The sequence below is a fragment of the Coffea arabica genome, chromosome 10c, assembly GCF_036785885.1.
Source record: "Coffea arabica cultivar ET-39 chromosome 10c, Coffea Arabica ET-39 HiFi, whole genome shotgun sequence".
Lineage (NCBI taxonomy): Eukaryota > Viridiplantae > Streptophyta > Magnoliopsida > Gentianales > Rubiaceae > Coffea > Coffea arabica.
Genome location: NC_092329.1, coordinates 46,795,421 through 46,818,679, shown reverse-complemented (window position 1 = coordinate 46,818,679; position 23,259 = coordinate 46,795,421). Strand labels below are relative to the sequence as shown.

Here is a 23,259-nt window from a genome sequence, read left to right as displayed (position 1 = left end):
GTAGTCTTTTCAAAATATCAAGGAGTGTGAGCATAAATTTTTAAGACCCTAGAGGACGTAGTTGTAATAATAAAAAACTTCAGGGGAGATAGTTAAAAAATTTTCCAAAAACATTATAGTGGGGATTTTGCATATGTAAAAAGCAATAATCAACGTACACCATCAGTTCAAGCAAATTCCACAATTAGGAGTAGATTTTATCTAAGTTTCAATACACATCTCTATTAGTAAATGCAAATATCTTATTTTAACACATTCACAAGCTTATGTAATGCGAAGCCAAGTGTAATTGAAGAACACCGATAGTGTTTTTATTAAGATGAACATATTGACGAAACAAAAAGTGCATGAAGAAAAGTCATACATTGATCACCAAGTACATATAAGTCCGCAATAAAGATAAAAATCTATACTTGGTTTTCTAATTTATTATTTTTCTTTTATTAGTTATTTTTTCCCATCCTCCTAGATGGATTTCTTATTAAGATAGTCGAGTGAACAAGAAGTACATGTGAAACATAGACTGCCAAGTACGTATATGGCCTGTAATTGGCTTTCTTTATTATTGGTTTTTCCTTTATTATTCAAACTTATTATTGGACACTACGGTAATGTTGCCCATTATAACCGTATTATTCAGTGACAGATTTTGTCGAACTATCTTAAAAAGTCCATATCCCCGAGCAAGCCTAAACTTTTTGGTGCCACCAATTACTGGAATTTCACTCGTCGGACCACCTGTTTGTAAGTTAAATCCTGGTCCTTGGAATTCCAATGTGCTACCGTTGTATTGTGAGTTGGAGAAAAGGAGGGAAAATAAGCCCTGTGAGCTGGATCCATTACGGGCTGAAACTATATAAAGGCCTTGGGCTCGACCAATAGTTGGAGATCTGTAGCTGATGCCTTCTGTCATGTTAGCATCATTAACAAAAATGGTTCCAAATTCGGAGAGAGTTCTGGGCCTACCAGGGGCGCCGGCAACTGCAACACTGGTGGTTTTTGGTCCGCCTGTAAACAATTGAAGGTACACAGTAATCTTGGTCTCCTTTCCACGGCAGCAGTAGTAAGGGTCAAGAAGATCAGCTTCTGAACAAACAAAGATTGCTAGTAATAGCACAAGGGAAATTTGGATGGATGCTAAAGCTGAACCTTTTGCCATTTTGTATGTTGAAAGGCAAGCTGAAAAACAAAGAAGGAAGAAACAAATAGCTAGATAGTAAACATAATTTGTTCAATGACAATATTTATAGGATGGAGGAAGTAGCAGTTACAAATGGTTATAGTAGAACAATTAAATCAATCTTGACTTTTGATGTTTCTACATATAAATGGTTTAAATGAAATAGTATTACATTTCAAAGAGTTAGGTATAGCACAAAAAGTTTTAATATCACAATAGGTTTGTGTAGAATGGTGTGGTGTACCAAGCAGATATATCATTCAAAGTTCGTAGCCAAGAATTTCTTTTGATATATAGTGGGATAATGGAAAACCTTGATAACATGAAACACATTTACCTAAAAAACACGAAACAATTTAATAAGGTTCTGTAAAAGGATTAACTTCACTTTGCATTTTCAAACTTGTACCCCTTTAACAAGGTTCCAACATATACTTAGCCGATAAATCAATGTTGAGTTTTGACTTTTCTGCATATAAATGGTTTCAATGAAATAGGATTACATTTCTAAAAGTTAGGTAGAGCATAAAAAGTTTTAAGAGAAAATTAAACATCAATGGGTGGCCATCTATCACAATAGGTTTGAGTAGAATGGTGCGATATACTCAATAGATGTATCATTCAAAGTTCATAGTCAAGAATTTCTTTTAGTGATAGCAATTGGAACGGGTGCCCATAGGCTAACGAGGCAGGAGGGAATTTTTTCCCGCATTAAAAAATGGGATGGGCGGGGAGGGAGTATACCCCCGCCCCACACCTGTTCAAAAAGTTATGTATATATATATATATGTATATGTATATAATTATATATATGATATTTAATTTAAGAGTAAATCTTTCCTACACTGACGGTGTATACACTATCAGCGTTGGATTCATGACATGTGTGCAAAAGTTGAATTTCAAATTCAAATTTTGCATAGTTGTCATTCATCCAACGTTGATAGTGTATACACTGTCAGTGTAGGAAAGATTAATCCTTAATTTAATTAGTTACAAACTCACAATAATGATATTATTAATTATAAGTGTTATATAATGTATATTAGTATTTGTCATATAATTGATATTATCGAATACTAATAATTATATATGTCTACTAATAGAAATTATTAATTAGTTATATCAAATTTACTAATACATTTATACTAAATTTCTAATTACACTTAACACAATAATTTAGGGATTGTATTTGTGTCGAAAGTGAAAACTTGACTACTTTAATTGTATTTATTTCATCATGTTGGATTGTATTCAAATAACTTTTGTTTGATTATTTTTATGGGTTACAATTATAAAATTACAATGGATAATAATTTGATGATGTGTTGGCATTTAAGTATTTGATCCTCTGTTCAAATTTGACTATAATGAAATTGTATGACAAATTTTTATTAGCCCCACAGATGCCCTCCCTGGGGGAAGCGAGGTAGGGCGGGGATGGGGCAAGGGGGATTAGTGGGTAGCGAGGCATGGGGTGGGGGAGGATTCCCTCGCCTCATCCCCGCCCCGTCGCCATTCCTAATTTCTTTTGCAGTATAGTGTAATAATAGAAAACCTTGAAAACTTGAAACACATTTACCTAAAAAAAATGAAATACATTTAACAGGGTTCTAGGAAATGATTAACTCCACTTTGCACCTTCGAATTTGTACCAGTTTAACAATGTCCCAAACTTAAAGTTAGAAGATAAATCAAACTTGACTTTTGATTTTTCTGCATATGAATGGTTTCAATGAAATAGGATTACATTTCAAAGAGTTAGGTAGAGCATATAAAGTTTCAAAAGAGAAATAAACCTCAATGGGTGGCCACCTATCATAGTAGGTTTGTGTAGAATGCTCTGGTGTACATGGCGGATATATCACTCAAAGCTTAGAGTCAAGAATTTCTTTTGTTATATAGTGAGATAATGGAAAACCTTGAAATCTTGAAACACTTTTAATTAAAAAACAAAAAACAAAACAATGAAACACATTTCACAAGGTTCTGGGAAAAAATTAACTCCGCTTTGCACCTTCAAACTTCCACCACTTTAATAAGGTTCCGAACTAACACTCAGTAGCTAAATCAATCTTGACTTTTGATTTTTCTGCATATAAGTGGTTTGAATGAAATATGATTACATTCTAAAAGTTAGGTAGAGTGTAAAAAATTTTAAGAGAGAACTAAATATAAATGGGTGGCCACCTATCAAAATGGGTTTGTATAGAATGGTATACTCAGCAGATATATCATTCAAAGTTGATAATCAAGAATTTCTTCTATTGTATTGTGGGATAATGGAAAACCTTAAAAACTTGAAACAAAATTACCTGAAAATAAGTGATACAATGAGTTCTCCAAGTTTTTCTTACAAGTTCCTAACTAGAGAGAAGAAGAAAAAACTACAACTAATTACTGTCAAGAACTTCCTCTCTCTTCAATGATTCTTACATGTATAATGTTAGGAGAGTCAAAAAGTGGAAAATGATATGACATAAAGCTTTTTTTTTTCTTTCCTAAGGAATCTTGAGCTTGTGCAACTGAAATTTTGAGCTAAAATTCAGTTGGAAAGTAGTGTAAAAATAGAGCAAGTTGTAGAAATACAGGGCACAATACGTGACCCTACAATAGGGCACATAAGCCCGCGTATTTGAGGTCACGTGTTGTCTTCTAGTACGTTTTCTTGCTTCTTTTCTGCTCCAATTCATCACTAATATCACTTGCAAGATGTCCAAGTGTTGTTCATACATTTCACCAATAATACTTGTATTTGATGCTCTTCTACTTTCCGAATTGTCGTTGAATCAAGTGCTAATGAGTTCGAATTGAATCCATCTCGATCCAACATTGATAATTCACATCCATTCCTACAAATATAACCAACTTTGCACATTAAGTTTCTCAATCGAAACTCACAAAATTTAGAAGTTTAGGAAGCAAGTTACATTTTAAAATATCCTAATTTATATAAAAAATAAGCACAAAATTCTACTTAAAAACACTTATAATAAACACTTATCACTGAGCTGCAATTTTTTGCAGAAAATTTTCACCAATTAAAAATTACACACTTCACCCCAATTTTTTAAAATGCATTCTAGATCATTCTTTTGTCAAAATAATCAATACATGCACATATAAAATGATCAAAACATGCAGAGGAAAAAACCTGAGGAGCCCTTAAACTATTGTCGTTGTCATCTTTTGGCCCCCCATCTAAAATTTGTTTCCGATTGATCCTTAAACAATTAAAAATGCATACTTTGAGAACTTCTGATGACTTTAACCACAAATCTAACAGGAAGTAAAGGGCATTTTTGTCCGTTCATGTTTGCACCCTCGGGACCAGCAACTAAGTAGCGTAAAAAGAGATTGAAAGATGCAACTCTTCAATTCTTAAGCAAGGCAAAATCGAAGCAATGGAAATCCTTTCCAAAAATCGAGTTTTGCCCATTTGTTGAAATCCCATTTCTTGTTGAAATTTCATCTAAAGTATAAGAATGGCTAGATAATCTTTCAATTACAGCTATTGAAGGTTGCATGGGAGAAATTCTGCATTGAAAGCTACAGATGGACGGAGAAATGAAATGGATGATCAGAAGGAGGGATGCATATTTTGACCCATATCTCGTATACGGTAATGTGCCTCTTGATTTGTAAGCTTATATCGTCGGGGTTTGTGTGTGTAATTGTTGTGTTATTATTGAACAATTTAAGGGCTGTTAAAGAATTAGATGTTGGTTGAGAGGGGCTTAGATATAGTGGAGTTTAATTAAATTAATTGGGTGGAAACAGGGTCTGAGAGTTTTGTCCTGTTGGTAGGTTGCATGGGGTCCTACTATATCTGTGGTCCATTATTAGTTTACTAAAAATAGTAAATTAATGAAATTTCTGGTATAGAGTTTGACAAAAAATAGTTGATGTTGCATGGGCAATTGTTTATTTAGCAATTTTGCTGCTTATTTTTTACTACTCTATGAATATAGTGAATTTTGACTTTAATTTGATACATGATTGTACAGAACATGGGAGTGAATATTTTACTATTAGATTGCACTATGGGGGCAAGTTTAATGGTTCGGATTACAGATTTTATACTGGTGGTGAAGTTGATCATATAGATTTGTGTGATGGTGATAGAATGTCAGTGCTTGAGATTAATGAAATGTTAAAAAAACTGGGGTATGGGGAAGAGGAAGCTGTGTTGTACTATTACCTTGAGCCGACAAGTGTTCTACCTGATGGACTAAGGCAATTGCAAACTGATCAACATGTTAACCAGTTCTGTAGTTGGGTATAGGAATATAAGGTGATGGAAGTTTACTGTGACCATAAGACCATTGAAGAGGTATTGAAAATGCAATTCAATGAGCCAGTAGAGACATATGCAGCACCACCAAAATCTGGTGTTTTGATAGAAGAAATAGATGATGAGGGCAGAGTTATAGAGGAGCCTTGTACTGATATGGTATTAACCAAAAAGCCTTTGAATGCTGAAACTCAAAATTAAAAAAAAAAAGTGGTGCAAGTGTAGGTGAAAATTTAACAGAAAAACAGGTGCAGAAAGACATTCTTAATGAAAAGATTCCAACCTCACAGGCTGAAATTGAAAGTGGCAAACAAAAGACAACAACTAAAACAGTGGGAGGGGTAGGTACTAGTAAGGGTAGAGACAATGATGCTGCTGATGACACGACCAGCAGCTCAGATAATGAGCAGTTCAGTGCTGATGATAATTTCTGCAGAGATGACTTGATGTTTGAGGATGCAGGCAGTATAGATGAAACATAAAATGACCAGCAATCTGTGGGAAGGCAGCAGCAGGAGCATGAAGATGTGACTGGAACTTCTAACATTCCTACCCAACAATCACAAAAGAAAGGCAAAAAAAATAAAGCAAGACAGCCTGCAACTTTTGGTTCAAAATCTATAGATGTTGGAGCTGCATTTGATGGGGACAAAATAGATGATCAACTAGATAGTGGGGAAGAGTCATCTGAGGAAAGGGGAGGACATATCCCTAAATTCATTGACTTTATCCCAGAGAGGGACATGAAGAATCCAAAATTCTTTAAAGGGCAAAGATTTGCTGATAGCAGGGAGTTCAAAGAAGCTCTTAAAAACTATGCAATTGTTAATGGTAAACCTGTGAAGCCTTGCAAAAATGAGAGAAAAAGAGTTAGAGCAAAATGTAAGCACCCCTGTAGGTGGTTTGTTTTTGCCTCAACAGTAAATTGTCTAGGCACAAATGACTTAGTGGTGAAGTCAATCTATGATAAGCATGAAAACTGTGGCCATGCTTGGAAGAATAGAGCTATTACCTCAAAGTGGTTGGCAAATAGGTATGAAGAGAGGTACAGATCCAACCTACAACTGCCTGTGAAAGAGTTAATACAAACAGTTGATGAAGAGTACAGGTCCAAAATCACTAGAGCAGTGGCATATAAAGCAAGAGCACTAGCTACCCAAACTGTGAAGGGTTCAGCTGAAGAGCAGTACAAACTTTTGGGTAGGTACTCTGAGGAGCTTAAAAAAACTCATCCAGGTACAACGACTAAAATTGTATTCACTCCATTCAGAAAACCTGGTGGTAATCCAACATTCATGCGATTCTATTGCTGTTTGGGGCCACTTAAGAGGGGATTTTTTAGTGGTTGCAGGCCACTAATAGGTCTTGATGGTTGTCATATTAAAGGAACTCATCGTGGTCAATTACTAACAGCTATGGGTGTTGACCCTAACAATGGATGGTGGCCCATTGCATGGGCAGTTGTTGAAAAAGAAGCTGGAGAGCAATGGAAATGGTTCCTTCAACTCCTTGCTGATGACTTGAATATTGACAATCAACATCATTACACCTTCATTTCTGATCAACAAAAGGTAAGAATATCAATATAGTTTGAGTGTTAACAATTGTTCCAATAGAAACGATATCCTTCATATTTATCAGTTTGAGTGTTGACTCATGTTTTTTTACCTTTGTAAAGGGATTGGACAGAGCTATGTCTGAGATACCTCCTGGGAGTGAGCATAGATATTGTGTACAACATATGTACAGAAATTTTAAAAAGAAACATCCCGGCAAAGCTTTGAAATCCAAGATGTGGGGTATAGCCACTAGTACAAGTATGGAAGAGTTCAACAAGGCCATGGAAGACATGAAAGATTTTGACTGTGAGGCCTTTAAATGGGTGGAAAAAGCACCTCATGCCAGGCACTGGTGTAAGGCATTTTTTCCAGTCCATACGAAATGTGATATGCTGGTAAACAATATTTGTGAAACCTTCAATGCGTTCATTCTTGAAGCCAGAGACAAACCAATAATATCAATGCTTGAACAAATAAGAGAGAAGGTGATGCAGAGGATCCAACAAAGAAGAGAAGGGATATCTAAATGGACTGAACCAGTAGGGCCCCTAATCAAAGAATTGATTGAGGATAGAATTAAGCAGGCCTGTCTTTGGGAGCCAATCTGGAATGGTTTGTATGGCTACCAAGTGAAAGGTCCTCGGGCAGCTCAATATGCAGTAGATTTCAGAAAAAACACATGCACGTGCCAACTTTGGGAGATAAGTGGGATTCCGTGTATTCATGCCATTTCTGCAATGCTGGTGTCTGATAGAAATCCAATGCAGTTCACAGCCCCATGCTACTCAAGAGAGTTGTTTGCTAAAATTTATGAGAATGTCTTGGAGCCAATTAGTGGGGTCTCATTTTGGCCTAATTCTGAGCATTTGGAAATGGATCCTCCAGTCGCTTGTGTACAACCTGGAAGGCCAAAAAAGGCTAGAAGAAGGGATATAACAGAGGAAAAGGGAAATGGTACAAAGCTGCGCAAGATAGTTGTGATGCACTGTAGAAAATGTGGAGAGACTGGCCACAATGCTGCAACTTGTTCAAGGGATAGAGGGGCTGAGCAGCAACAGCAAAGCCAAAATTCAGAAAAGCAACAGTCCAAACGAGTATGAAATTTGAATTTTCACTAACATTGTTTGTACATTAATCCACATATTGATCTGACCAGATTTACATTTTCAGGGAAGGAGAGAAAAGCAGGGTGTACTTGAATCTTCTCATGCAAATAAAGAGCAGGGACAGCAATCTAGACAGCCTACCCAACAGCAGAATCAATCACAAAACAACCAACAACAACAGCTATTTCAGGCTAGACAACAACACCAACCACCACCCTTCAATCAGTCAACACAACAGCAAAAGCAACGGCAACCACTCCAGAATCAAGCCTCCAGGACAAAGAAAAACAATACATTGACTGATGCTGAAAAGGGAAGGATAAACTCCAACTATGCTTATCTTGGAAAGCAGCCTCCTTTTTCTGTAGGAAGATGGAAAGGAAGATGGGGCAAAGGTAGATCCACAAGAAGTGGTACTCAAAATCAAAGTGAAAGTGCTGGTGGAAGAGGAAGAGGAAGTGGGAATCCAAATCAGGATGAAGTTGCTGGTACAGGAGGAAGAAGAAATGTCAATCCAACTCAAAGTGAGGGTGCTGGTGCAAGAGGAAGAGGAAGAGGACGTGTGCCTTCATCTTCAACTAACTATTAGATTTGTTGCCTAGTCAATGGCATTGGATGCCCTTTTACTTTTGCTTTCAGAACATGACTTATCTCGTGCTATGTCGAGCATGAAAATGACTTGTCTTTTTGGTGGTTTATTCGTAGATGTCATACAGTTGGACCACCTTTTGTTTGTTAATTAAGTGGCTTGACTCTTGGTATTAATGATGTAATTATATGTTGGCAGTTGGTATTTAATCAAAAAGGTTTTTGGTTTCCCTATGTTCTATCATAATCCAATTTTACACTATTCTAGCTTTTCCATTGTTAAACATGTTAAAATGAACACGTCAAATATACCATTGTTTCAATTGTACATTGCTCACAAAAACAGAATAAACCAATATGATGCAATCATTAAAGCAAAACATGCTTTTCCAATACGTTCTGTGTCCAATTAAAGCAAAACATGCTTTTCCATTCACCCATGAACTACATTTGTACATATTACATTCCAGTTCCACTTTCTTCATTCCTTTGCTTATAATACATCTTTCTGGGGTAATTGCTGTGAGATCCCTGAATATATATATATACAAATATCATTTCATATTTCATTTGCGTTTCTAATTCTTTAATAATTTCTAGCATCACTTTCACTTATTTCAAATAAGTATTTAAAAACACTTTTCATGGGTGAACTAATATAATTTTTCTAAGTTATGAAATTTCTTGGTTTTGCTTAAATATATTAATACATTTAGAATTAGAACAATTTTATCGCCTTAACATAAAACGTTAGAACACTTAGCCTCCATTACGCTAAATCAACGATACTTTAGCTGATTAATCTTACTACCTTAAAATAAATTATTTAAAGTCCAATAATTAATTCTAATCAGTGAATAACGTTAATACTACTAAAAATTTTCACGTTAAAAATATAAAGCCGACAAATTTTAGATAAGAATAATACAAGTATACTAAATACGCGTGGGACGTAAATATTTCGATAATTGAAGCCTTGCAAGATTAGTGTATTATTAGGAGCTTAATTTATATTCGGGATAAATTTGTGGAATTAAGTTAGGATTAAGGATTTAAGTGAGGATTAGCAGGGCGATGTGAAATGTCTAAACTACCCTCACAACCTCACAAAATCACCATGCAAACCAAGCAAATTTTCGGACACCATGATCACTCACCTCTCATTCGACCAATGCACTCACTTCACCACTTCAACACTTCACCATTCTTCAAAAACCGCGACTCCACTACCACACACAACCATATCAACCACTAAGCACCCAAACTCCACTACACATTTCAGTTTCTGCTTCGGACCGAGAGCAGGAGGGAGTGAGAGCTGTAGCCTCGGTTCCATCGACAAGAGTGAGCAAGAGGGAGCCGAGCTTCTTGTTTCTTTTCTTCCTATCCGTAACTCAGAGAGGGAAGAGAGTGACTTGCGGCCCATTCTGCCTTCCATCCGTGAGCTGGTGAAGAGTTTGAGACCAAATTTCTTTCATCCAGCCGCAAGCCAGAACAAGGGAGAGAGAGAGAGATAGCGGTCTGCAATTTCTGGGCCGTTGAAAGGAGGAAAACTATTTCTGCTGCCAGCCGTGTGTGTAAACTCCAGGTTGAGGTAATATATAGACTTGAACTAGTTGATTTTGGGTAGATGAGGCTGTTGGAGGCATGCATGTGAGGGTTGTATGTTTGGATAAAGGATTAAGTTACCAGAAATTTGATTGAAAAAAAAATTGGTACTGTCCGAGAGCTTGAGCTGGTAATCTCAGTTTTAATTTGCTAAGTTGTGATGATCTGAGCTTAGTTGTATGATTAGCCAATTAGTAGATGGATGATTAAGCTTGTATGGGATTTATTAGCTGTGTTTAAGCGAGAATTAGAAGGGAAAATAAAATCTGCTGCATGCAAGTTGTCCGACAACTAGCTGAATAGGTTCTGGATTTTTTTTATGAACGTTGCTGGTGTTTGACTCTGTTTTGGACTAGAATGGATAACAATTCCATTTATTAGGTATGCATGTTGGTTTTGAGTGCATAATCTAGTGATTTAGCCGAGTGAAAACTTGATGATGTGAAGAAAAAAAAAAAGAAATCTGTTATGCATAAGAATTTGGGACTGCCGAGAGCTTGACTTGAATAATGCAGCTTCATTTGGTAAATTCTGCTGTTTTGAGCCTCTAACCATGATTAACTAGTTAATTACAAGATAATTAAGCTCTGCATATAGTTAATTAATGGGTTTAAATCAGAAAAATAAAATGAAATAGAAATCTGCTACATATATGTTCATCCGAGGCTAATTGGACAAATTTCTGGAATTGTATTAGATGATTATAATTGTTGTTTGAATCTGGTTTTGCATTGGAAATTTTTATCAGCTAGCTAAGAGTTTGCATGTCCCAATGGAATACTTAAAACACTGTTTTAGCTGAGAAAAAAATTGACCCAAGATAAACAAGCTGCTGGAGTTTCTTAGCTTGGGCCGAGAGAAAGAAACAGAGTTTTATCCAACTTTTTCTTTTGAATCTTTGGTTATAAATTTCATATTATTGCACAAGATACACCTTAGCATGATAACTGCACTCTGCATGTTGAGCTGGAATGGAAAGAAAATGAGGAATTATGGAGAAAGTTTCAAAATTTAATCTATCAATTGCCGGAAAATGATAACCTAACTGATGACAGATTTATGAGGACTTTTTGGTGGAATAACTTGCTGGAATTATTTACCATTTGACTCATTCCATGTTGGATAAAATGCATGTTAAGTGTTTGGTGTTTAAAGCAAGTTAAGGATGGAAACCTTGTTGAAAATTTTGAAGTATCTTTGCTGGAAATTTGTACATGGTTGCTAGCCGTACTAGTTCAAACTTTTGGTGAGTTCATTTGCTGGATTCGTGTGTTATTTACTTTCGCTTGGTTTGGGCAGATTATAAGCTATAAGCTTAGTGATTCTAGCAAGTAAAAGTTGGAGATTTAATGGTCGTCTTGGGTTGAAACTTGCTGGAATTTTCTTGACTTCCGAAACAAGAAAAGAAAACCTGAATTCTTAGAGTCATTCGGGAGTCAAGTTGGCTGTGGTTATCCTTCTTGTTTTGGATTGAGTTGTGATTAAAAATTGAGTATTTGCTGTCAAGAGCTAATGATTGATAAAGCTCTTGGCCATTCAAGTAGTTCCTGCAAGAATCTAATTTTAATAAACTGTCCAAGTAGTTGGCTGAAATGTATTTGGAAGGTCCATGGGTCGTGATTTGGAATTACTTTGATACCTTGGACTTCCTTTGTCGAATTTTGGTTGTACTAGAATCTGTTGAGACCTAGAGCTAATGATTGATGAAGCCCTAGAGAAATTGATATTTGGGTTGTGACTTTGTTTATATTTGTGACTTGGAATCCACTGTACAAATGAGATGGAATTGTTAAGATCGTTTTGGTCATTTGAATGATTTTATACAAGTGTTAAAGCGTGATGAAATCAATTGCTAGAATTACTTGAAGTCTTTATATTTATTTTGCTTCAACTGTGAGGTTATACGAACTTGCCAAAACCAAGAGCTAATGATTGACGAAGCCTTGGTCATTTATTCCATCTTGATCAAAAGTGAATCTATTGAAAACCCAGGGCTAATGATTGACGAAGCCCTAGGGATTTTCTATTAAAATGTGATTTTGATTTGCTGGCAAATTTGAACCAAAATGGGATTTCGAGATGGGATCGAATTTGTGAATTCGTTTCGACCCTGCAAATTTGCGAAGGCTTAAGCAACCTATTCAAAAACTTTGGTGCTTAACATTAATCGATAAAATTTAGTATTGAACGTTTAAGTTAGAAATTCTGGTGTGGGGATTTTCTAAATCTTGCCGACTCGACGCATTCTACTTGAGCTTAAATTAACCTTACTACTTTTAGGAAATGATTTCACCTGGTTCAAAAACTCAAGTCTCGCTTTAATTCCTTTTCTTTTGTTAAAATTTGTCCTTGACTAGTTTTCTAGAGGAAATTTCTAAAATACGAGACTTTTGTGACTTTAGCTAAAAGCGTAGAAAACTTGTTCGGCAAGAAACATTATTTCACGTAAAAATTAGTTTTAGTAACACTTTTACAAGAAAAGGAATATTACAGAGACTTTACCAAGTATTTTACTAGTTCTACTACTACATGGTTTGTGACTTATTACAAACAAATAAACTAGCTATACTGCAAATAATTTTCCTACATAATCCTAGAACTAGTATAGCCAACTTATAGTTTTAAAATTTGGTATTTTAGGGTTTTGCGAGGATGCGGAATTCAATTCCCAACTTGACATTTGAATCTCACTCTTGGTGAGTGTCCCTGCTTGTTCTATTCCTACTTGATTAAAGTGCTTTCTTGACTTGAAATGTGATATTTGCAAAACTAGTTTTTGATCCATCGAAGTGAGCAGTGTGTGCTTTATCGTACTAGCCGTTCGAGTGGTGACTTGCGTGAATCATTTTCTCCTGAATCCGTGAATCAAAATGTAGTTGCGTCGTTGGGTGAATCTCTCGACATCCTGAATCCAACTACAATAACGTCGTTGGATGAATCCCTCGACCAATCATCTACGGGTATATCTCGAGTATACTGCGTCCTTAGTCGGTGTTCGGGCCCGGGACAGGGGTTAGAACGGTGACAGGTTAGGATTAAAATGAGTGGATCTACATGGATTATAAGTAGTGAGAGTTGACGGAGGGTCAACTACGATGAATAGTGATCAAGCGAGGAAAATGGCTCCTGAGAGCCCCTGTATCGTACCTTGTGCTGTTATACGCTTTCATAACTGTTCAATTTGGTTAAGCTATTACCCGCTGTTTGATTTACGTGACTGCATGTTTTGGGGCACCACTGAGCTTTAGCTCACCCCACGTTTATTTGTTTTCCTTACAGGATGGGAAGTTTGAAAGAATTTGAGCTGCTTATATTTCCTATGAATGTACTTGAACAACTTGAATTTAAATTTCGGTTTGTAATGAATTCTAAGTTAAGCATTGTACCTTTCATTTTGGATTGCCACTTGAGGTTGGAAAGGTTTAATCCCTAATTCTGATTTTCGGTATGTATGTTTGTATTGGTATGGTATGGCTTTAACCCTTGTGAGTAACGTGTGAAGTGTTTAAGAGCCGTCGATTGGCTAAGTTTGTATTCTGTTATCTTTGAAGTTAATGTGGTTTAGAAATCGATTTATTTCGGAAGAATCTCTGTTGTAATAGCTAGGTTAAATTTCCGGAAGGATTTGGGTTAGAATGCTTGCGTGAGTCCTGGCGAGAGTTGGGCAGACGACCCGCCACCCCTTTGGTTTACCTTAGGGGGAAGTGGGGTCGCCACAGGTGGTATCAGAGCTTTTATCGAGCTCAAACCGGGAAAAGGTTCTCGGACTGTGGGGATTGGCTTGTTAAGTGGGAAACAAAAGTCTATAGTTGGGGATATTAGATATGTATGTTGGGTAGGAATATCAAATGTAGGTAAGTTACTCTTGGGACTGGCCAGCCTGAGATGTGAATTACCCTATTGTCGGATTCTTGTACCCGAATACCAGATATTTCATTCAATGGTGTATTTGCAAATTTGGAAGAATTTAGTATAGTGCATTATGATGTGACTAGAGATCAAATCCAGAAAAGTAGAACCGAAAGTATCAAGTTTAGCTTTTGAAAGATAAAAGTGAAGAGCCAATAGTGAGATCTTGAAGATTAGTGCCAATTCTGTACTTAAGATGAATAATTTTGCTAGTCATTCACATGGTAAGTGGAATATATGCTATCTTTTACCCAAAATATTGGTTTAGACATAGAGATTGAGCGAAATCGTAGTTTAAGTAAGAACTATGCAGTCGTGAATAGCTCTAAACCTTGAGGGGAGTTTTTAAAATTTAGGTGAGATGAGTTTGACGAATTTGCCATGTGAGGTGAATTTTCGACAGCATTGTGGCTCCTTAAATTTTGTTGGAGAATTATTTGGGGTGAATGTCCAATAGAATAAAGATAACTAGTTGATACGTTATTTAAAAAGCCAATGTATGAATGTTTGAGATCATTTAGAATACTTAAGAGCCATAGATGTACTTAAGTAATGATCATATTATTTGATTTGATATTAGACGTAGTAGATCTACAATTTACTAAGGAAATTTGATTAGTGTTACTACGAGGGGGTCTAGTGGGATTGTCCAGGACTAAACTAATGAAGGTTAAGTTGAATCTAAACTAAGGGTTGAGCTACTAGCTATTTGGTTATAATTATTTGTGTATTGTTGTATTGTTTCCTTTCATGCTTATAAAGATTGAAGTTTGAGTTATGTATGAAAATATTGAATGTATTCGTGAATTGTTTGGCTCTTGAAGTTGTATGAAGTTGGTGTGCAATGTGACTTATATTGCGAGTATGAAATTTGATGATTACGCGTCTATTTTGCTATAATGTTGTAAAATACATTAGTCCTTGGGATTAAATAATTCCTAACTTGAGTAAAATTTGATAACCAAAGTAGTGTAAAGAAACTATGAGATTGATGAATTATAATAGGGAAGTGATGATAGGATCGGTGAAAATTTTTGGTAGTATCGCTACTGGCCGAACATGTTTAGTTACCTTTAACCCTGTTCTTTTTTTTACAAATCATTGGCAAAATTTTGCTTAATATTTTAAATGTTGATTCTTGAAAATGAAATTTGAAGTTGAAAGGAAATAATTTTTAAACCTGGTTTTGCCAAAATTTTGTTCCAAAAAAAGAAAAATAGTTTCGTTTATTAGATTTAAGAGTTGACAATGGCTCTTTTCACCGTGTAAAAATTTCCAAATTTTCTTAAATTCTATGAGCATCGGAAATTTTCCTAAGATAAATGAAATGTCAAATCCATTCTTGTTTTTCCTATTTGATAAAGCTGTAATTTAAGGTCAAGATCCATTTATTTACAAATTTCATCTTGAAGGAATGCCTTTTGGGACAAATGTAGAACTTTTGAGTGGTATAGGATTGGTGCTCTTTGGATTTATGGAACTTAAAAATACAAACAAGTTTAGTTTGAATTAAAAGTGTCCTTTTAAACTTTATGGTCTTAAATTTGAAAATATTGATCCGATGTGAACTTGAAAAGAGACACGAGAAAAAGTTAAGATTAACTCGTTAAAGGATATTAATGGTTTGAAACTGTTAGAAGAGTTGTACAGATAATAGAAGGAAAGATTGATAGACAATCTTGTACAATCCAATGGGATCCTAGCACTTGATCTAAGTTGAAACTGAACGAGGAGATGAGATCTACTGGTATTATGATGAATTGACCCGGTTGAGTAACTAGTGAGGTTCTTCCTTGTGAACTTAATGATTATTTTACATATATCTTGTGATTGGCCCTATAGGCATGTTTTAAACTTTTACGAATATTTGAACTTCTTTTATAAATAAGAATGAATATTGGTCGCGAAATGGGAGAGTAAATAGTTAAGTTTTATGTGCCATAAAAGCTAAATCTCAGATTAGGTGTGAAGAGTAGAGGCTTTGGACCAAAGTTTAAGTATATACGAACCTGCATGTCTGCTTATTTTCTTAAAAGCATTTTATTCTCAAAAAGTGATTTGTGGGGTTAAATGATTTTTCTTGATCAAACGTTCAAATAACAAATGTTGAATTTCTTATCAAAAGTCGAATGCATTTAGAAATTTTGACTATCAAGATCAGAACCAATTTCTTTTCTTCTTGTCTTCCATTCGAATAGCCATTTTATTTATATGTACATAGACCACAATTTTTTCAAATGTGTATTTGATATTCTGTTATTAGTTTGGTTACGAAAGGTACGTGAAAAAGCTTTCCTCAAACGAATAAAAATCATGACTGTTGTTTTAAACAACTTTGAAGGTAAGTACTGAACAGTGCACTAAGACATGAAAATTTTCTTTGGGAAAAGACTTCCTTATTCTGTCGTGATAGTGATTAACGATGGTAATCTCGATGACATTTAAGAACTCACTGGGTTAAGTAAAAAGTAGTTAAGGTTTATATTTTGGAGTAATCATTAATAAAAGGATGAAAGAGTATTACGGCTCAAGCTTCCAGTATGAATAGTTGCTTATTTTGATCATATGAATTGTCTGGCAGGCTAGCTATTTGATTTAAGCCAACTAGTAAGATGACAACTTTGGAAGACATGCGTAAGGAAATGGACATCCTCCGAAATGAGGTAGAATTTCAAAGGAAATTGGCTGACTACTGGGAAGGACGATGGAAACAAGAATATGCAGAAAAAACTGAGCTGTTACGCCAAAATGTAGAACTGGAGAAGGAAAATAAAGAAAACCCTCGAAAGAGCCAGGCCGCCACTTTTCATGGAAATTGTGGATATTGTGGTAAGGTTAACCACACTGAGGCTGAGTGTTGGTTAAAGCAAAGAAAGTGTCTGGGGTGCGGTAGTACCAAGCACAAGATTTCGGATTGTCCTAGAGCATTTAAAAAGAGGAAGAACTCAGCAGCTAACTAAGTCCGCTACAGCGCGACCAAGTGCCAAATGGAAGTAATTCGTGCTAATGGCCATGAACGGGGTCCTAGAAGTGAATGTTTCGCAAATCAAGAGGGTTTGACCTCACTCGAGGAATAGAGGTTATAGTTACCCTAAACTAGAATAGCACTTTTGGAGGTTGTGATCTTTCGCTATGAATTGTATGTACGCTACGAATATCCTTTACTTTAATTGCTTTGCTATTAGAAATATTATAACAAATAAATGGTTAAAATAAGTGCCTAATTGAAAAAAAAAATTATATATATATATATACCCCGACCTATCTCTTGAGAAAGTAAGAATTTTGAGGACAAAATTCATTTTAAGGAGGGGAGGATGTGAGAACCCTGAATATATATATATATATACAAATATCATTTCATATTTCATTTGCGTTTCTAATTCTTTAATAATTTCTAGCATCACTTTCACTTATTTCAAATAAGTATTTAAAAACACTTTTCATGGGTGAGCTAATATAATTTTTCTAAGTTATGAAATTTCTTGGTTTTGCTTAAATATATTAATACATTTAGAATTAGAACAATTTTATCGCCTTAACATAAAACGTTAGAACACTTAGTCTCCATTACGCTAAATCAACGATACTTGAGCCGATTAATCTTACTACCTTAAAATAAATTATTTAAAGTCCAATAATTAATTCTAATCAGTGAATAACGTTAATACTACTAAAAATTTTCACGTTAAAAATATAAAGCCGACAAATTTTAGATAAGAATAATACAAGTATACTAAATACGCGTGGGACGTAAATATTTCGATAATTGAAGCCTTGCAAGATTAGTGTATTATTAGGAGCTTAATTTATATTCGGGATAAATTTGTGGAATTAAGTTAGGATTAAGGATTTAAGTGAGGATTAGCAGGGCGATGTGAAATGTCTAAACTACCCTCACAACCTCACAAAATCACCATGCAAACCAAGCAAATTGTCGGACACCATGATCACTCACCTCTCATTCGACCAATGCACTCACTTCACCACTTCAACACTTCACCATTCTTCAAAAACCGCGACTCCACTACCACACACAACCATATCAACCACTAAGCACCCAAACTCCACTACACATTTCAGTTTCTGCTTCGTACCGAGAGCAGGAGGGAGTGAGAGCTGTAGCCTCGGTTCCATCGACAAGAGTGAGCAAGAGGGAGCCGAGCTTCTTGTTTCTTTTCTTCCTATCCGTAACTCAGAGAGGGAAGAGAGTGACATGCAGCCCATTCTGCCTTCCATCCGTGAGCTGGTGAAGAGTTTGAGACCAAATTTCTTTCATCCAGCCGCAAGCCAGAACAAGGGAGAGAGAGAGAGAGATAGCGGTCTGCAATTTCTGGGCCGTTGAAAGGAGGAAAACTATTTCTGCTGCCAGCCGTGTGTGTAAACTCCAGGTTGAGGTAATATATAGACTTGAACTAGTTGATTTTGGGTAGATGAGGCTGTTGGAGGCATGCATGTGAGGGTTGTATGTTTGGATAAAGGATTAAGTTACCAGAAATTTGATTGAAAAAAAAATTGGTACTGTCCGAGAGCTTGAGCTGGTAATCTCAGTTTTAATTTGCTAAGTTGTGATGATCTGAGCTTAGTTGTATGATTAGCTAATTAGTAGATGAATGATTAAGCTTGTATGGGATTTATTAGCTGTGTTTAAGCGAGAATTTGAAGGGAAAATAAAATCTGCTGCATGCAAGTTGTCCGAAAACTAGCTGAATGGATAACAATTCCATTTATTAGGTATGCATGTTGGTTTTGAGTGCATAATCTAGTGATTTAGCCGAGTGAAAACTTGATGATTTGAAGAAAAAAAAAATTTGTTATGCATAAGAATTTGGGACTGCCGAGAGCTTGACTTGAATAATGCAGCTTCATTTGGTAAATTCTGCTGTTTTGAGCCTCTAACCATGATTAACTAGTTAATTACAAGATAATTAAGCTCTGCATATAGTTAATTAATGGGTTTAAATCAGAAAAATAAAATGAAATAGAAATCTGCTACATATATGTTCATCCGAGGCTAATTGGACAAATTTCTGGAATTGTATTAGATGATTATAATTGTTGTTTGAATCTGGTTTTGCATTGGAAATTTTTATCAGCTAGCTAAGAGTTTGCATGTCCCAATGGAATACTTAAAACACTGTTTTAGCTGAGAAAAAAATTGATCCAAGATAAACAAGCTGCTGGAGTTTCTTAGCTTGGGCCGAGAGAAAGAAACAGAGTTTTATCCAACTTTTTCTTTTGAATCTTTGGTTATAAATTTCATATCATTGCACAAGATACACCTTAGCATGATAACTGCACTCTGCATGTTGAGCTGGAATGGAAAGGAAATGAGGAATTATGGAGAAAGTTTCAAAATTTAATCTATCAATTGCCGGAAAATGATAACCTAACTGATGACAGATTTATGAGGACTTTTTGGTGGAATAACTTGCTGGAATTATTTACCATTTGACTCATTCCATGTTGGATAAAATGCATGTTAAGTGTTTGGTGTTTAAAGCAAGTTAAGGATGGAAACCTTGTTGAAAATTTTGAAGTATCTTTGCTGGAAATTTGTACATGGTTGCTAGCCGTACTAGTTCAAACTTTTGGTGAGTTCATTTGCTGGATTCGTGTGTTATTTACTTTAGCTTGGTTTGGGCAGATTATAAGCTATAAGCTTAGTGATTCTAGCAAGTAAAAGTTGGAGATTTAATGGTCGTCTTGGGTTGAAACTTGCTGGAATTTTCTTGACTTCCGAAACAAGAAAAGAAAACCTGAATTCTTAGAGTCATTCGGGAGTCAAGTTGGCTGTGGTTATCCTTCTTGTTTTGGATTGAGTTGTGATTAAAAATTGAGTATTTGCTGTCAAGAGCTAATGATTGATGAAGCTCTTGGCCATTCAAGTAGTTCCTGCAAGAATCTAATTTTAATAAACTGTCCAAGTAGTTGGCTGAAATGTATTTGGAAGGTCCATGGGTCGTGATTTGGAATTACTTTGATACCTTGGACTTCCTTTGTCGAATTTTGGTTGTACTAGAATCTGTTGAGACCTAGGGCTAATGATTGATGAAGCCCTAGAGAAATTGATATTTGGGTTGTGACTTTGTTTATATTTGTGACTTGGAATCCACTGTACAAATGAGCTGGAATTGTTAAGATCGTTTTGGTCATTTGAATGATTTTATACAAGTGTTAAAGCGTGATGAAATCAATTGCTAGAATTACTTGAAGTCTTTATATTTATTTTGCTTCAACTGTGAGGTTATACGAACTTGCCAAAACCAAGAGCTAATGATTGACGAATCCTTGGTCATTTATTCCATCTTGATCAAAAGTGAATCTATTGAAAACCCAGGGCTAATGATTGACGAAGCCCTAGGGATTTTCTATTAAAATGTGATTTTGATTTGCTGGCAAATTTGAACCAAAATGGGATTTCGAGATGGGATCGAATTTGTGAATTCGTTTCGACCCTGCAAATTCGCGAAGGCTTAAGCAACCTATTCAAAAACTTTGGTGCTTAACATTAATCGATAAAATTTAGTATTGAACGTTTAAGTTAGAAATTCTGGTGTGGGGATTTTCTAAATCTTGCCGACTCGATGCTTTCTACTTGAGCTTAAATTAACCTTACTACTTTTAGGAAATGATTTCACCTGGTTCAAAAACTCAAGTCTCGTTTTAATTCCTTTTCTTTTGTTAAAATTTGTCCTTGACAAGTTTTCTAGAGGAAATTTCTAAAATACGAGACTTTATTGACTTTAGCTAAAAGCGTAGAAAACTTGTTCGGCAAGAAACATTATTTCACGTAAAAATTAGTTTTAGTAACACTTTTACAAGAAAAGGAATATTACAGAGACTTCACCATGTATTTTACTAGTTCTACTACTACATGGTTTGTGACTTATTACAAACAAATAAACAAGCTATACTGCAAATAATTTTCCTACATAATTCTAGAACTAGTATAGCCAACTTACAGTTTTAAAATTTGGTATTTTAGGGTTTTGCGAGGACGCGGAATTCAATTCCCAACTTGACATCTGAATCTCACTCTTGGTGAGTGTCTCTGCTTGTTCTATTCCTACTTGATTAAAGTGCTTTCTTGACTTGAAATGTGATATTTGCAAAAACTAGTTTTTGATCCATCGAAGTGAGCAGTGTGTGCTTTATCGCCCTAGCCATTCGAGTGGTGACTTGCGTGAATCATTTTCTCCTGAATCCGTGAATCAAAATGTAGTTGCGTCGTTGGGTGAATCCCTCGACATCCTGAATCCAACTACAATAACGTCGTTGGATGAATCCCTCGACCAATCATCTACGGGTATATCTCGAGTATACTGCGTCCTTAGTCGGTGTTCGGGCCCGGGACAGGGGTTAGAACGGTGACGGGTTAGGATTAAAATGAGTGGATCTACATGGATTATAAGTAGTGAGAGTTGACGGAGGGTCAACTACGATGAATAGTGATCAAGCGAGGAAAATGGCTCCTGAGAGCCCCTGTATCCTACCTTGTGCTGTTATACGCTTTCATAACTGTTCAATTTGGTTAAGCTATTACTCGCTGTTTGATTTACGTGACTGCATGTTTGGGGGCACCACTGAGCTTTAGCTCACCCCACGTTTATTTGTTTTCCTTACAGGATGGGAAGTTTGAAAGAATTTGAGCTGCTTATATTTCCTATGAATGTACTTGAACAACTTGAATTTAAATTTCGGTTTGTAATGAATTCTAAGTTAAGCATTGTACCTTTCATTTTGGATTGCCACTTGAGGTTGGAAAGGTTTAATCCCTAATTCCGATTTTCGGTATATATGTTTGTATTTGTATGGTATGGCTTTAACCCTTGTGAGTAACGTGTGAAGTGTTTAAGAGCCGTCGATTGGCTAAGTTTGTATTCTGTTATCTTTGAAGTTAATGTGGTGATAGAAATCGATTTATTTCGGAAGAATCTCTGTTGTAATAGCTAGGTTAAATTTCCGGAAGGATTTGGGTTAGAATGCTTGCGTGAGTCCTGGCGAGAGCTGGGCAGACGACCCGCCAACCCTTTGGTTCGCCTTAGGGGAAAGTGGGGTCGCCACAATTGCAATAGATGATTATTTCCTAAATTTCCAAACACCCAGACTGCAAATCCTGCTAACACAAAGCCATAGGTGATTGCAAGAGCTGCAGCAAACTTCCTCTCCCTTGATGCATGTTGTTGCATCGTAATTTCCAACCTTCGAACCTTTGTCTGCAATTTTGCTGCTTTGCACTCCCACTTTTGTGCAGACTCTTCGGCATTTGTGAGCTGTTTCTCCATTTGATTGATTTGCCGAAGCAACCCAGGTATAATCTCCACTGAACGCGGACACATTTCTTCATCTATCCATTTCCAGTACTTGCATCCCTAACCCAAATTCAAATTCATAACAAAATAGCAATTACTAACAACTTACCTCAGCAATTACTAACAACTTCACTAAATTACTGCTATCCATTACTTGAGCAACTGGACATTCCGCATATCTTTGACCTGGATTCCGTGGAGTCCATGACGTTTTCAGAATGGTACTCATTCCGCAGGCACACATTGGAGGTATTGGATTTGATCTTGGCATCTTCCACCTCGTCGTTTCCAATGTTATACGTGCAAGAAAACCCTAATTTTTCTTTCTTTTGCAGAAGAAGAAGATGAAATTTCAACAAATGGGCAAAACTCGATTTTTGGAAAGGATTTCCGTTGCTTCGATTTTGCCTTGCTTAAGAATTGAAGAGTTGCATCTTTCAATCTCTTTTTACACTACTTAGTTGTTGGTCCCGAGGGTGCAAACATGAACGGACAAAAATGCCCTTTACTTCCGGTCAGATTTGTGGTTAAAGTCATCAGAAGTCCTCAATGTATGCATTTTTTATTGTTTAAGGATCAATCGGAAACAAATTTTAGATGGGGGGCCAAAAGATGACAACGACAATAGTTTAAGGGCTCCTCAGGTTTTTTCCTCAAACGTAAATTCTAACCCTTTTCAACATATCAAAAACAACAATTA

At 35.9% G+C, this 23,259-nt stretch overlaps 1 protein-coding gene across 1 annotated transcript; it reads right to left on the bottom strand.

Moving 5' to 3' along the window:
- Positions 1-580: 580 nt before the first annotated feature.
- On the bottom strand, positions 581-1,159 carry LOC113716272 (dirigent protein 2-like). Its single transcript, XM_027240560.2, has one exon. It carries the CDS (start codon positions 1,157-1,159, stop codon positions 581-583), a length of 579 nt encoding a protein of 192 aa, XP_027096361.2.
- Positions 1,160-23,259: the final 22,100 nt, after the last annotated feature.